At 38.8% G+C, this 16567-nt stretch overlaps 1 protein-coding gene across 3 annotated transcripts in view; it reads right to left on the bottom strand.

The window, feature by feature from the left end:
* ARHGAP20 (Rho GTPase activating protein 20) overlaps window positions 1-16567 on the bottom strand; it is a 211222-nt gene that overhangs the window by 182478 nt on the left and 12177 nt on the right. For all 3 annotated transcript variants that reach the window (XM_027563800.1, XM_027563799.1, XM_027563802.1), the window contains exon 2: window positions 5257-5339. In XM_027563800.1, coding sequence (XP_027419601.1) covers window positions 5257-5336 — 80 coding nt within the window. In that variant the 5' untranslated portion in view covers window positions 5337-5339. The remainder of the gene's footprint in view (window positions 1-5256; window positions 5340-16567) is intronic.

Genomic DNA, 16567 nt, shown 5'->3' with positions numbered 1-16567 from the left:
AATCAAAAAATGGGCCAAAGAACTAAATAGACATTTCTCCAAAGAAGACATACAGATGGCTAACAAACACATGAAAAGATGCTCAACATCACTCATTATCAGAGAAATGCAAATCAAAACCACAATGAGGTACCATTTCACGCCAATCAGAATGGCTGCTATCAAAAAGTCTACAAGCAATAAATGCTGGAGAGGGTGTAGAGAAAACCCTCTTATACTGCTGGTGGGAATGCAAACTAGTACAGCCACTATGGAGAACAGTGTGGAGATTCCTTCAAAAACTGGAAATAGAACTGCCATATGACCCAGCAATCCCACTGCTGGGCATACACATCGAGGAAACCAGAATTGAAAGAGACACGTGTACCCCAATGTTCATTGCAGTGCTGTTTATAATAGCCAGGACATGGAAGCAACCTAGATGTCCATCAGCAGATGAATGGATAAGAAAGCAGTGGTACATCTACACAATGGAGTATTACTCAGCCATTAAAAAGAATACATTTGAATCAGTTCTAATGAGGTGGATGAAACTGGAGCCTATTATACAGAGTGAAGTCAGCCAGAAAGAAAAACACCAATATAGTATACTATCGCATATATACAGAATTTAGAAAGATGGTAAAGATAACCCTGTATGCAAGACAGCAAAAGAGACACAGATGTATAGAACAGTCTTTTGGACTCTGTGGGAGAGGGAGAGTGTGGGATGATTGGGGGGAATGCCATGGAAACATGTATAATATCATATAAGAAACGAATCACCAGTCCAGTTTCAATACAGGATCCTTGGGGCTGGTGCACTGGGGCGACCCAGAGAGATGGTATGGGGAGGGACGTGGGAGGGGGGTTCAGGATGAGGAACATGTGTATGCCCGTGGCAGATTCATGTTGATGTGTGGCAGAACCAATATAATATTGTAAAGTATTTAGCCTCCAATTAAAATAAATAAATTTAAATTAAAAAAATATAGCAGAATTAAAGACAATTTCTGCCTTCTCTCTCTACTTCCCCTAAAAAATAATTTCCCTTGAATTTTATAGATAATCAAGGTCAAACTGTGAAAACACAACCATTCTTTATTTAAGCCACCACTAATGCAAAGATGAAAGTGAAAAGTCTCTCAGTCCTGTCTGACTCTTTGTGACCCCATGGACTATACAGTCCATGGAATTCTCCAGGTCAGAATACTGGAGTGGGCAGCCTTTCCCTTCCCCATGGGATCTTCCCAACCCAAGGATCGAACCCACATCTCCCGCATTGCAGGTGGATTCTTTAGCAGCTGAGCCACAAGAGAAGCCCAAGAATACTAGAGTGGGTAGCCTATCCCTTTTCCAGGGGATCTTCCTGACCCAGGAATCCAACTGGGGTCTCCTGCATTGCAGGCAGATTCTTTACCAACTGAGCTATCAGAGAAGCCCCAATCCAAAGATATAACATTGCAAACAATCCAAAAGCCATTTTCATATGGCACAAAAGTGTATTTCTATACTATTCATTGGCAGAATATTTTCATAAGTAAATTTTGATTAGGCATCTATTGAAAGTAATTTACATTTTCTGATCAACCCAATGACTAAAGAGTGTGTCATCTGGGGGCAGCCAGGGATGCTGCTTGAGTCTGACAACTTGCTGAGTACAAATAGGAGACTGGGGCTTCCCTGGTAGCTCACACAGTAAAGGACCTGTCTGCAATGTGGGAGACCTGGGTTTGATCCCTAGGTCAGAAAGATTGCCTGGAGAAGGGAATGGCTACCCACTCCAGTATTCTTGCCTGGAGAATTCCATGGACAGAGGAGACTGGTGGGTTACAGTCCAGGGGTTGGAAAGAGTCAGACAGGATTGAGCGACTAATTAAAAAAAAAAAAAAGAGGAGACTGAGCTAAGTATTTTGAAAGTTTCACTTGTTGGGATTTGGCTATATAATTTATTTTAGACCATCAAAAAATGCCATGCAATTCTTCAACATAGGCAAATCAAACAATCTGATACACCATATTAACAAATTGAAAGATAAAAACCATATGATAATCTCAATAGATGCAGAAAAAGCCTTCGACAAAATTCAGCACTCATTTCTGATTAAAACTCCTCAAAAAATGGGCACAGAAGGAACCTACTTCAACATAGTAAAGGCCATATACGATAAGCCCAGAGCAAACATTCTTCTCAATGGTGAAAAATTGAAAGCATTCCCCCTAAGACCAGGAAAAACACAAGGGGGTCCACTCTCACCAGTATTATTCAACATAATTTTGGCAGTCCTAGCTACAGCAATCAGAGAAGAAAAATAAATGAAGAAATCCAGATCAGAAAAGAAAAGGTAAAGCTCTGTTTACAGATGACATGATACAATACGTAGAAAACCCTACAGATACTATCAGAAAATTACTAGAGCTAATCAGTGAATTTAGCAAAGTCACAGGATATAAAATCAATACACAGATATCACTTGCATTCCTATATACTAACAATGAAAAATCAGAAAGATAAATTAAGGAATCAATCCCATTCACCATTTAAACAAAAGGAATAAAATATCTAGGAATAAACCTACCTAAGGGACAAAAGAACTATATACAGAAAATTATAAGACACTGATGAAAGAAATCAAAGATGACATAAACAAATGGAGAGATATTCCATGTTCCTGGGTAGGAAGAATCACTATTGTGAAAATGACTATACTACCAAATGCAATCTAGAGATTCAATGTGATCCCTACCAAATTACCAATGGCATTTTTCACAGAACTAGAACAAAAAATTGCACAATTCATATGGAAACACAAAAGACCCCAAATAGCCAAAGCAGTCTTGAGAAAGAATGGAGCTGGAGCAATCAACCTTCCTGACTTCAGGTTATATTACAAAGCTACAGTCTTTAAGACAGTATGACACTGGCACAAAACAGAAATATAGACCAAAGGAACAAGATAGAAAGCCCAGAAATAAATCCATAAACCTATGGGTACCTTGTATTTGACAAAGGAGGCAAAAATACAGAATGGGGCAAAGACAGCCTCTTCAATAAGTGGTGCTGGGGAAACTGTAGTTATATAAAAAAGAACGAAATTAGAACACCTCCTAAGACCATTCACAAAGATAAACTCAAAATGGAAGACCAAATGGTCAAATGTAAGACCAGAAACTTTAAAACTCTTAGAGGAAAGTATAGGCAGAACACTGGATGACATAAATCAAAGCAAGATCCTTTATGATCCACCTCCTAGAGTAACAGAAAAAAAAAGCAAAAGTAAACAAGTGGGGCCTAATTAAACTTAAAAGCTTTTGCACAGGAAAGAAAACTATAAACAAGGTGAAAAGACAACCCTCAGAATGGGAGAAAATAATAGCAAATGAAACAACTGACAAAGGACGAATTTCCAAAATATACAAGCAGCTCATATAACTCAATACCAGGAAAACAAACGACCCAATCAAAAAGTGTGACAAAGACCTCAACAGACATTTCTCCAAAGAAGACATACAGATGGCTAACAAACACATTGAAAAGATGCTCAACATCACTCATTACTACAGAAATGCAAATCAAAACTACAATGATATATCACCTCACACCGGTAGGAATGACCATCATCAAAAAGTCTACAAACAATAAATGCTGGAGAGAGTGTGGAGAAAAGGGAACACTCTTGCACTGTTGGTGGGAATGTAAATTGATACAGCCACTCTGGAAGATGGTATGGAGATTCCTTAAAAAACTAGGAATAAAACCACCCTATTATCCAAAGAAATCCCACTCTTAGGTATATACCCTGAGGAAAGCAAAACTGAAACAGACACATGTAACCCAATGTTCATTTAAGCACTATTTACAATAGCTAGAACATGGAAGCAACCTAGATGTCCATCAACAGATGAATGTATAAAGAGTGTAAGTGGTACATACACACAAAGGAATATTACTCAGCCATAAAAAGGAACACACGAGTCAGTTCAAGTGAGGTGGATGAACCTAGAGCCTATAATACAGAGTGAAGTAAGTCAGAAAGAGAAATATAAATATCGTATACTAACAAATATATATGGAATCTAGAAAGATAGTACTGATGAATTTATTTGCAAGGCAGCAATGGAGAAAACAGACCTAGAGAACAGACTTATGGACATGGAGAGAGGGGAGGAGATGGTGAGATGTGTGCAGAGAGTAACAAGGAAACTTACATCATCATATGTAAAATATATAGCCAATGGGAATTTGCTGTATGTTTCAGGGAACCCAAATAGGGGCTCTGTATCAAGTAGAGGGGTGGGATGGGGAGGGAGATGGAGGGAGGTTCAAGAGGGAGGGGACATATGTATACCTATGGCTGATTCATGTTGATGTTTGACAGAAAACAACAAAATTCTGTAAAGCAATTATCCTTCAATTAAAAATAAATAAATTTAAAAAATGAAAAAAATGCAATCCCTACATAGATTTCATGTTAAATCAGTACACCATTCATAGAACTATCAGATATATCCTCACCTTTAAAAATGTGGTAAAGACCACACCTTACATAAAAGGATTCACGTATTAGTGGAAAAGCATTGCTGCATTCCTTTGAACATAAAAAGGCTCTGAATTAAAATGCCATTAAAAATTATTGAATAAATTAGTGACTGAAAAGCCATCCAATTTTGACATATTACGAAAAACTCTTACGATGCCATAGAAATAGTATTTAGCTTCAGTAGGCAAAATGGTCATTTCAATAGATATTTAGCCTGTTTTTCCACTTCAAATTTCACTAATTAATCACTAATTACTCTAACCTATAATGTCTAAAAGCAATCAGAACTCAATCTTTTATTAATCTTTATCTTTATTCATATCTAAAGTCGCTAAAAATCTGCCTTTTACCTTTGCATGGGGATCACTTTATGATAAAAAGTAAGCAAAAGTTTATGCATAACCAAACATGTACAGTGGTTAAAATAACTCATCTTTAGTATTCTGATTTCTAATTGTTTCAAAAAATAAAACTTTTACAATATGTGGAACATGCATGTTTGTGTACCACTGGATGTAAGATTCACTTTTGAATCAATTTTAAAGCAACAGATCACCAGCTCTCAAAAGGCTTTACGTTTCTCATAAAGAATAGGTCTTATCAAATAAACTCAGAACAGAAGTCATGCTTTCTATTATTTAACAGAGAATTCTGGTCCTGATAAAAAGCAAATAAACGATACACATAGAAGAAATCCAGCAGGTCCCAAATGAGTAGTACAAAGCTTCCCACTTACTTGGTACTGGGCCGCTTTTGCAGGGCTTTATCCAGGATAAGAGATGGAGCACTCCTCCTCCTTTCTGCTAATGTTTTCATTTTCTGTTGAGGGGGAAAAGACACACAATGAAGATCACATGGCTTGTAAAGCCAGTAAATAACAACTTTCAATCCAACTCAGCAAGTTTTGTATGCCTATGCCTGCCTATCAAGAAGTGTGCAATCTTATTATGGAAATAAAATGGTAACATCTAAACCAAGATAGTTAAGTGTTAAAAAGTGGTATAGGCAGTTAAGCATTTCTTATGGTCAGAGAATAAGGAGATAAAATATTGACTAGAGTATTTGAGAAAACAGCATCACAACCATTATCATCAATTGCAGTTTTATTGCTTATTACATGCCAGGCCCCATGCCAAAGACAGGACTGGATTAATTTATACTCCAAAATAGCATCAGAGTAGCTGATAGCTCTATCTCATTTGCAGGGTCGGCCCCAAAACTGGGCTTTAGGGAAAGATAGAATTTGAAAAGACCAAGTAAAGGGAGAAGGTAAGTTGCCAAAGCACAAGATGGAGACTATTTACACAATAGACATTTAAAGTTAAATATTTACACATTTAGGAATCTGTTCTTCAAAACAGTTTTTTTGTTTATTGTAACTTAGAAAAAAGATTTTTTTTTTCTTTTCTAAGTGGTATGTAAATATAGGATTAATTGGATAATTCGGTACTGTGTTCTACAGGACCTAAACTTTGTGGTGAGGTTATATTCAATTTGATTTATCCAGATAATTACTCTCTAAATTTTCAGTCTTATAGATTTAACACCTCAAGAAAGAGTCCAAGGGTGAGCCACTGGATATAAATGTGTAAAATTTACCATCTAGTCACAGACAGCCATGAATGAAGTTCAGGCTGCATTACCAAAGCATCCCTCCTGCTCTGCCCTCTCACCCTTTCTTGGCCAGGAGTCTCACCCACTACCTGAGTAGACCTAGGCCAGCCATGTTTGGGGCTGGGTACTACTCTAAGAAAAAACACATAAAACCAAGTAGCTCAGCGTCTCATTACATGATTCACAAAGGAACAGCTTCTTAATTAATAAAATGTAGACCATCCCAAGGAAGAGAAAAGAAATCATCCCATGACAAGGGGACACTAGACTTCTTTGGCACAATTCTTTCCCCCTCAATTCACCATGCCCCCACAGATCTCTCCCAAATCACTGCTGTCAGCAGGGTCATGGCCTCAGTGTTGCTGTTCCCTCCATTAATCCTTTGGCTCACATGTGAAGACAAAATGCCCTAATCTCCTTGGTATAGCTCAGACAACTGAAACAATCGTATAAAACATTAATAAAGAACAGGAAACAAACGGGTAAGAAATACAGAATACTTTACTTATCAATCAGGAGACTGAATCAGTCTCAGGGCTGGTTAAACTGCATAAAGTTTTTAACATGATATATATGTGGTGCCCTCCTTCTGAAGAGAAAGCCCACAGTTTTCATCAGATTCCCAGAAGAATCCATAATCCCTCTGAACCCCAGTGATTTTGATAAACTATTTTATATGTTATAGCTTGTAAGCTGTATCTTAACTGTTTCCACTGGTCACATCTCCTGGGGACACAACTCTCAGGAATCTAGCACTCTGAGGCCAGTGTAAATGTAGAGGTTGCAGGGTGAAGGGAAGTCTGGGAGACAAGTATTACCAGTGGGCTGTTCCCATATGAAGAGTCTCAATTCTGGAAGATTGGGTTGACTTTACTTAGAAAGGTGATGGTTCCTTACTATGTAGATTTTCTGCAGGATTCTGTTTCACCTTCAGGTCTAGATTTGATTCCTATTTCATTTCTGGAATTTGAATCCTTTTATTCAGGATATAGGTACTATGCTTTGAACTCTGAAATACGCCCAATCCTTTAAGCTTGACCTGGGCCCCTTACCCTTGGTCTGTTTTGACCTTGAGTTTCTGCCTAGCCTTTCTGAGTGAGGGGCTGGGGGGTGTGTGGAGGGGTGACATTCCTGCACCTATCTCAGCAGTCTTCCTTCTGCTGCTCCTAATCCTCTGACACCACTTTCAGCAGATCCAAGTGCCTAAACAAGATCTTCATTAACATATGATTTCTAATTCTGAGCTCCTTGGCTTTCAAGCTTACAAAGAATTTGGAAAGGATTCAAAAGACAGCCATAAAAATGATTTAAAATGTGGAAAAAAGAAAGAAATTTAAGTTAAAATGATCTGACAAGTTAAAATGATTCTTCATTTGGAAACAGTAAGTCTCCAAGGTAATGCAGAGTTATTATACAGAGGATACCAAGTGTCTTCCAAAGAAGATAAGGTGAAAAGAAATGTGGCTATACTGTAGACTGAGAATCCAGGTTGATCCTGGGCAGTGGGTTTATCAAGAAATTTATAAAAGCTGTGAAAGAAATCATGCACTAACTTCAAGGGATTCAGAAACCCCCTAATATGGATTCTTTAGGGATCCATGGACTCCAGATTCAAAACTTTTTGATATAAAGAAATATTTCTGAGTGATGGCTATTAAACATGAGCATGGATAATTAAAGAAGAGTGACAATTTTCTTTGTAAAGATGCTTTTAAAATAGTTTTTCATAGAGGTCTAATATACCAGACTATTTGTACCTATTTGTATGCAGTAATTAGACTGTTTTCTTAGTTATGGGCTTCCCTGGTGGCTCAGCTGGTGAAGAATCCGCCTGCAATGCAGGAGACCTGGGTTCGATCCCTGGGTTGGGAAGAACCTGGAGAAGGGAATGGCTACACTCCAGTATTGTGGTCTGGAGGATTCCATGGACTGCACAGTCCATGGGGTCGCAAGGAGTCGGACTCAACTGAGCGACTTTCACTTTTCTTAGTTATAAATTGGTAGACGTGTGACAAATCAAATGTGGGGTGAATCTACCTCATTTGGTGGACTCATATTCAGATATTGCAGTCAAACTACAGGCAAAATAATATTTGAAGTCCTATTGTTTGTACTGAGACTCACTTCACTACTAATCACATACGCAGCCTAAGGTAATTCACACACTCCTCTGGGTCTCCATTTCCTTATACAGAAAGTGAGAAAATTTGGACTACATAGTCTCTTAGGTGACTTCTATTTCTGATATTCTCATGGTAAATGTCTACCAAAGATTCACCCTGGATATGCAAGAAAATAAACGTTATATACACAATGAGTTTAGAATTCATAGGATTCACTTCTCTAAGTAACAAAAAGTCTTAAGAGTTGTCAATATAATGGGAATCTAGGTATTAATTAATTCAAAGTACACTTTTTTTTTTTTTTGCTCAAAAGTGTAGCAAAATAAAGAACCAATGGTGACTTCAAACAAAATTCACTCATCTGGCAAAGAATCTGTTCTCAGGCAATAAAGACTTAGATTTTTTTGGTTTATTAACAACTGTGAAATAAAAGACACAAAAATAGAAGGAGACTACTGATTCCTTTCTAAATCTATAATAATACAAACTTGTCAGGACAGGTTGAAGCTATGGTCATATCAGCACCAACAAATTTCCCAGTTGCTCAGTGACAGAGAAAACTACGATACTTTGCCTCACAGGAAATGAGCAGATAGGTTTAAAACAGTGTATGTTTTCTTTGTGAGGTTAAAATCACAATCCACCGTGTGGCTTTTCAGAATGCCCAAATGCTTGATATCTATATTGAGATTACCTCACAAATATTAGATGCCATTCTGAAACTGAGTAGTTTTTAAAAGATAATCTTGTAAATCGATAAACATTAGGCAAAAAATCAACTGCATTAATCTTTTAGAAGTGATTTTCTTGACTTTGTACCAATTAATTAAGCCAAGGCTTAAGAAACCCCCAAAAACTAAACAAGACTTTTATATAAGCTGAAAAACAAATTATAAAGTAGGATTTATTTACTCCTCTGCTAGCAAATGGGAACAATGAGGAGAGGCTTGGACAGAGTTGTAAAAGGGAATTGTGATTAAATTTTAAAAACTGACATCTTTAAAAACTGCTGCTGCTGCTGCTGCTGCTGCTGCTGCTAAGTTGCTTCAGTCATGTCCGACTCTGTGCGACCCCATAGACAGCAGCCCACCAGGCTCCCTGTCCCTGGGATTCTCCAGGCAAGAACACTGGAGTGGGTTGCCATTTCCTCCTCCAATGCATGAAAGTGAAAAGTGAAAGTGAAGTCGCTCAGTCGTGTCTGACTCTTAGCGACCCCATGGACCGCAGCCCACCAGGCTTCTCCATCCATGGGATTTTCCAGGCAAGAGTACTGGAGTGGGGTGCCATTGCCTTCTCCGATCTTTATACTAGTAGCCATTTATTAGGAAAGTATAACATGAACACTGCTGTTGCTGCTGCTAAGTCGCCTCAGTTGTGTCCGACTCTGTGCGACCCCAGAGATGGCAGCTCACTAGGCCCCGCTGTCCTTGGGATTCTCCAGGCAAGAACACTGGAGTGGGTTGCCATTTCCTCCTCCAATGCATGAAAGTGAAAAGTGAAAGTGAAGTCGCTCAGTCGTGTCCGACTCTTAGCGATCCCATGGACTGCAGCCTACCAGGCTCCTCTGTCCATGGGATTTTCCAGGCAAGAGTACTGGAGTGGGGTGCCATTGCCTTCTCTAACATGAACACTAGACAGAAATTAAATCTTTGGTTTCCTAAGCTGCCCCCTCTGCAGCTATATTCAGTATTAGAGGCAAAAAACCTATTCTGCAAAAGAATAAATGAATAGAGGTAAATGAAGATAAAAACCAAATGCCTATAATTATTCTTTTATGTTTCAATAATAATACAAAACTATAGCAACATTACCAGCTAATCTGGAAGGTGCTTTCCACTTCAATTCTTTTTTTAATTGGTTACACGAACTAAATGTTGAATTCCTGTGTTCCTAACTAACTTTATAGTTATGCCTCAGTTAAAGCATTTCACATTATAGTTATCTATCTCTTTCTTGAGAGCAAGGGCTATGTCCAAACGTTCTCCCATCTTTTCAAACTTTATCCTATCTTTCAACAATTACTGAAATTCTCCTCTGTGGCAGGCCTATCCTTGTATTACTAGAGCCTAGTATAATACCTGGTACAAACTATATACTTAATAAATGAAGGTTTTCAGTGAATTTTAAAATGTACTCATTCTCCACATCTATGCTACTGTTTCCAACACGCACACACAGAAAGGCAAACAGACTTACTTAAAGGGTTCTGTTGGAACACTATCACTAAGGAAATGTAAGCATCTGCTATGGAACCGGATGGTGAGAGTCATCCTTGTACATTGCAAACTACAGCTTTTGACACAGTGTTGACATTTACATTGAGCTTCCCTGATAGCTCAGTTGGTAAAGAATCCGCCTGCAAAGCAGGAGATTCCGGTTCAATTCCTGATTGGGAAGTTCCCCGGGAGAAGGGTTAGGCTACCCCCTCCAGTATTCTTGGGCTTCCTTGGTGGCTCAGCTGGTAAAGAATCCGCCCACAATGCGGGAGACCTGGGTTCGATCCCTGGGTTGGGAAGATCCCCTGGAGAAGGGAAAGGCTACCCACTCCAATATTCTGGCCTGGAGAATTCCATGGACTGTATAGTCTATGGCGTCACAAAGAATGGATATGAATGAGCAACTTTCACTGACATTTACATTATCATGGAGTTTCATGGTAAACATCTGTTGTATTATAAAAGTTAATCATTTGCCAACAAATGGTGCTGGGACAACTGGATATACATGCAAAAGAATGAAGTTGGATTCATATCTTATACCATATACAAAGATTAACTCAAAATGGATCAACAATCTAAAAGAGCTGAAGCTATAAAAAAATGCTAGAAGAAAACATAGGAATAAATAGCTGTGACCATGGACTAGGTAATGGTTTCTTAGATATGACCCCAAAAGCACAAACAACAACAAAAATTAAATTGAACACCATCAAGGTTAAAATTTCTGTGCTTCAAAGGACATTATTAAGAAACTGAAAAGAAAGCCCACAGAATCGGAGGACATTTTTGCAAATCATATATCTGATAAGGGGCTTGTATCCAGAATATTTAAAGAACTGTTACAATTCAATAAAGTAGGCTAATTTAAAAATGGATCTGAATAGGAAGTTCTTTTAAGAAGATATAAACGGCCAAAAAGCACAAGAAAAGATGCTCAACATTGTCAGCCACCAGGAAAGCACAAATTAAAACTATGAAATTCCACTTTATACTCATCAAGATGAGTTAATATCTTATTATCAAGATAATCAATTACTATCAAGATAATAAAAAGACAACAAGTGTAAGGATGTGGAGAAATTAAACTTATTCACGGCTGGTAGGAATGTAAAATGGTGATGCCACTTCGGAAGTTCTGCAAATGGTGAAACACTGAGTTACCATACAATCTTGCAATTCCTCTTGGGTATGTAACCAAGAGAAATGAGAACATATGTTCACACAAAAACATGTGCATGAATGTTCATAGCAACATTATTCATAATAGTCAAAAAGTAGAAAAAATACCAATGTCCATCAACTGAAGACTGCATAAACAAAATATGATACATTCATAAAACAGAATATTCAGTTCAGTTAGGTTCAGTTCAGTCGCTCAGTCGTGTTCGACTCTTTGCGACCCCATGAATTGCAGCACGCCAGGCCTCCCTGTCCATCACCAACTCCTGGAGTTCACTCAGACTCACGTCCATCGAGTCAGTGATGCCATCCAGTCATCTCATCCTTTGTCATCGCCTTCTTCTCCTGCCCCCAATCCCTCCCAGCATCAGAGTCTTTTCCAAGGAGTCAACTCTGCATGAGGTGGCCAAAGTACTGGAGTTTCAGCTTTAGCATTGTTCCTTCCAAAGAAATCCCAGGGCTGATCTCCTTCAGAATGGACTGGGTGGATCTCCTTGCACTCCAAGGGACTCTCAGGAGTCTTCTCCAACACCACAGTTCAAAAGCATCAATTCTTTGGCGCTCAGCCTTCTTCACAGTCCAACTCTCACATCCATACATGACCACAGGAAAAACCATAGCCTTGACTAGACGGACCTTTGTTGGCAAAGTAATGTCTCTGCTTTTGAATATGCTATCTAGGTTGGTCATAACTTTCCTTCCAAGAGTAAGCATCTTTTAATTTCATGGCTGCAGTCACCATCTGCAGTGATTTTGGAGCCCAGAAAATAAAGTCTGACACTGTTTCCACTGTTTCTCCATTTCCCATGAAGCGATGGGACCAGATGCCATGATCTTAATTTTCAGAATGTTGAGCTTTAAGCCAACTTTTTCACTCTCCTCTTTCACTTTCATCAAGAGGCTTTTTAGTTCCTCTTCACTTTCTGCCATAAGGGTGGTGTTATATGCATATCTGAGGTTATTGACATTTCTCCTGGCAATCTTGATTCCAGCTTGTGTTTCTTCCAGTCCAGCGTTTCTCATGATGTACTCTGCATATAAGTTAAATAAGCAGGGTGACAATATACAGCCTTGACATACTCCTTTTCCTATTTGGAACCAGTCTGTTGTTCCATGTCCAGTTCTAACTGTTACTTCCTGGCCTGCATACAGATTTCTCAAGAGGCAGGCCAGGTGGTCTGGTATTCCCATCTCTTTCAGAATTTTCCACAGTTTATTGTGATCCACACAGTCAAAGGCAAAAAATAATAGAATATTACTTTCCAATAAAAGAAGCAATGAAAGTGCAACAACATAGATGAATCTTGAAAACATTATGATAATTAAATAATTCCGTCCCAAAGGATCACATACTATATGACTCCATTTAAGTGAAATATTCAGAATAAACAAATCCATAGGAACTAAAAGTAGATTAGTGCTTGCCTGGGGTTTGGGGGGATGAGAAAATTGGGGTGTAATGGCTAAGGGGTGCAGTATTTCTTTTTGTGGTAATGAAAATGTTCTAAAATTGTGATGGATGCACTGAATATACACTTTTAACTGACTGAACTGTATGCTATATAAACTATATCTCACCAAAGCTCTTAAAATGAGTAAAACAAAAACTAACCACCAAACTACTAAACTACTGAGCTCTAGCTCAGCAAACTGGTTCACAGCCAGAAGCTATATTTTTCCTTGTTCATACAACAACCATCTCAAGTATAATACATGAAAATGAAAATTACTTATTTTTTTTATCCAATACATTTTTGTACAAAATGTCTGAGTGGCCCTTCATTTGAACTCATGAGAGATCTGAGGAATATGCTGACCTGCATACTGTGGTTTGCCACGGTTCTTCCCCTACTTCTCCAGTATTTTCCTAGTAAATTCTCACCTTTATCTGAGAGTTTAAGGTGGTAAAGCAAGTGTGCCTGCGTAGGAATCTAAAGTTGTAAGCAGGTTATGGAAGAAAAAAGTTTTGTTCTTTTACTTTCAACAAGGCATAAAACAGTGTTTATATAAAAACCTATATGTAGTCTCTCAGTGGAATTTTAACTTTGTATCAACCAGGAGACAAAGAACTATTTTTGAAACCTTGAAGTATCATGCAGGAGACAAAAAACTATTTTTGGAATGGCGAAATCACTCTGAATCTGGTCATTCTTAGTTCTCAAAGAGATGTAAAGGGGAAAAAGCCTATCAAAAGAAAGGACCAGGATGAAAGAGTCAAGTCAGGTGAACTGCAATTTTTCATACTTTGTTTTGTTCCAGCTACTTTATGAAGGAAAAAATTCAAGCAGTTCAGTCGAATTTAAGTCAAATTTGCTGCTGCTGCTGCTAAGTCGCTTCAGTCGTGTCCGACTCTGTGCGACCCCATAGATGGGCTCACCAGGCTCTGCCGTCCCTGGGATTCTCCAGTCAAATATTTAAAATTAGCACAGTATTAAATTAAGGGCTTTGAGGAAAGCTTTTAAGACTCTAAAGTTTCAAAGACAGAAAAAAATGCTTAATCAAATTTACAACTTAGTTTACTCAAATTCGACTCAATCCTTTGTGGGTGATCTGAACAATTCAGTGAGCAATGAACTATTTCTTGTCTTCCCTACACACCTGAACCACTAACTTGTGGAGACATACCCCAAAGACAGTGGCCCTGCAAGGCAAAAAGGAAATTATTTCTACCCCTGCCCCTTGCATCTACATCCTATTATCACAAGGTTTCAACCACTGGACGAGCTAAAGCTTCCCACTATCGTCGCTTTGGCCAGTGATGAGTATGATCTTCTATTTACTCATAATAATCCCAGCCAGAATCAGTTTGGGCATTTATTTAAAGCAAATGTCATCACAGAACAGACTACTATAAAGGGATATAATTTCTTTCTGAGATTAAGAAACGTTTTACTTTTGGCCATATTTCCTGTTTCTGTGAGATAAGCACTTGGAAATAAAATAAATAGGAGATCTATGTAATGGAGAAGAATGGGCACTTGGCATTGAACCTAAACTCTGGATGCTGGTTCTGTCACTTCTCAGAGTCTTCTCTGCAAAATGACAAAAACTGTTTGACCTACCACAAAGAACAAGATTTTACATGTGAAAGCCCTTTGACAGGGAACGCACCATGACAGTATAACATACAGAGGAAAGCTTTAGAGCGTGTAAGTACCGTATGTAATAAATATGAGGATAGTAGAACTCCCCTTCTACATTTTTATTTGTTCCTCTCATATAGATATCTGAAGTACCACTATGGGCCTTCAAATTGACTGGACTTTCTTCTTTGATGAAGCCACCAGTTTCAAACTCGAGTCATGATTCCCTTTCAGCATCACCCTGGAGTATGCAAGTTCAATCACTGATGCTCTCTCCCTAGTAATCCTGTTATAGGGCAGGGCTTCACTAAAATATCACATCAAAGTCCACAGGAAGTGCTGCTATTTGTACACCCATGCCACACTCTAACAGAGGGGCTCTCTGGTTGCTCCAGTGCCCATCCACCTGCATGAAGGCTCAGGGGCTGAATGTATCAGATGCTGTTGGAAAACTCTTCCTTGCAGCAACCTCTCACTTTCCTCTTGCAGAAGGGAAGAGTACAGTGATCAAATCCAACATCATAATGGTAAAACAAACAAACAAACAACAACAAAAAAACACAGCGTATCAAATAAGAATAAAAACCAGGCCAAGGTCTGACCAGATTTAGATATACTTAACATATTAAAGTCTACTATGGAAGCTGAGGTTCAAGACATTGACTGTAGGCATAGAAGAGGAAATACAGAAACTCTCCTAGGTATAAATTAGGACCCAGGTAAACGGGAAAAGCAAAAGGCCACAGAGCAGCTGAGCTGTCCAGACCCTTGAAACATGAGCTGATGTGGGCACGCACAGATTTCATTTTCAGAGTCCACACACACGTGACCAGACACCCAGAAACAGGTTTTACCTTTCAGTTGTTCCATGTGACAGCTGTCTGTCAAAACTAGGTCAAGGCTGCTCAGCCCAGCACGGACATACTGATAGGGCTTTTCTGCTGTCAGCTGGATATTTCTAACCTAAACCTGTCCTGGAGAAAGAAAATCAAACTGATACAAAATTATAACACACACTGGGCCGTGATACCTACAAGACCCATTCTTGGTGGCTGACAAAAGGGATTTTCCTCTAACTTTTTCCAATCTCCCACATTGTGGCCAAGTCTTCAGTAACTAAACAAAAGCGAAGCATCACTCCACCCCAGGCTGCTTCAGTGTCTACCACCAAACTAAGCATTCACCTCGAAGGCTTTCTGTACACAATAGGACCTTAGAGTTCCTAGAATACTTAGGCACGAGTGATCTAGAACACTTGAGATAGCAACAGAATGGGAAAGCAAACTCACTTCGATGAAAGTACATTTTAAAGATATTCAGTAAGTTCAAGCTACTTAATATAACAAAATAACACAGATTGGGTGATTTACATGGCACACACTTATTTTTCATAGTGCTAGAGGTTAAGAAGTCCAAGGTCAAGGGGGTCAGCAGATTTAGTTCTTGGTGATAGCTCTCTTCCCAGTTTGCAGGCAGCTGCCTTTCTGTTGGAGCCTCACACGGGGGACACAGAGAAGAAGCTTTCTGGTCTTTTGTATGGGCGGTAATCCCAACATGGGGATTCTGCCCTCATGATCTCATCTAAGCTAACTATTTTCCAAAGGCCCCTATCTCCAAATACAGTTGACCCTTGAGGGACATAGATCTGAACTGCACAGGTCCATTTCCACACGAATTTATTTCAATAAATATGTACTACAGTACTATACCATATGAGGTTGGCTGAATATGTAGATGTAGAACCATGGATAGAGAATGTCCAATGTCAAGTTCTAAGTGGATTTTTTGACTGCATGGAGGGTGACAATGTCTAACCTCCACATTGTTTA

The sequence above is a fragment of the Bos indicus x Bos taurus genome, chromosome 15 (assembly GCF_003369695.1).
Source record: "Bos indicus x Bos taurus breed Angus x Brahman F1 hybrid chromosome 15, Bos_hybrid_MaternalHap_v2.0, whole genome shotgun sequence".
Lineage (NCBI taxonomy): Eukaryota > Metazoa > Chordata > Mammalia > Artiodactyla > Bovidae > Bos > Bos indicus x Bos taurus.
Note: the sequence above shows the minus strand (reverse complement) of the source record. Positions and strands in the feature narration are given on the sequence as shown.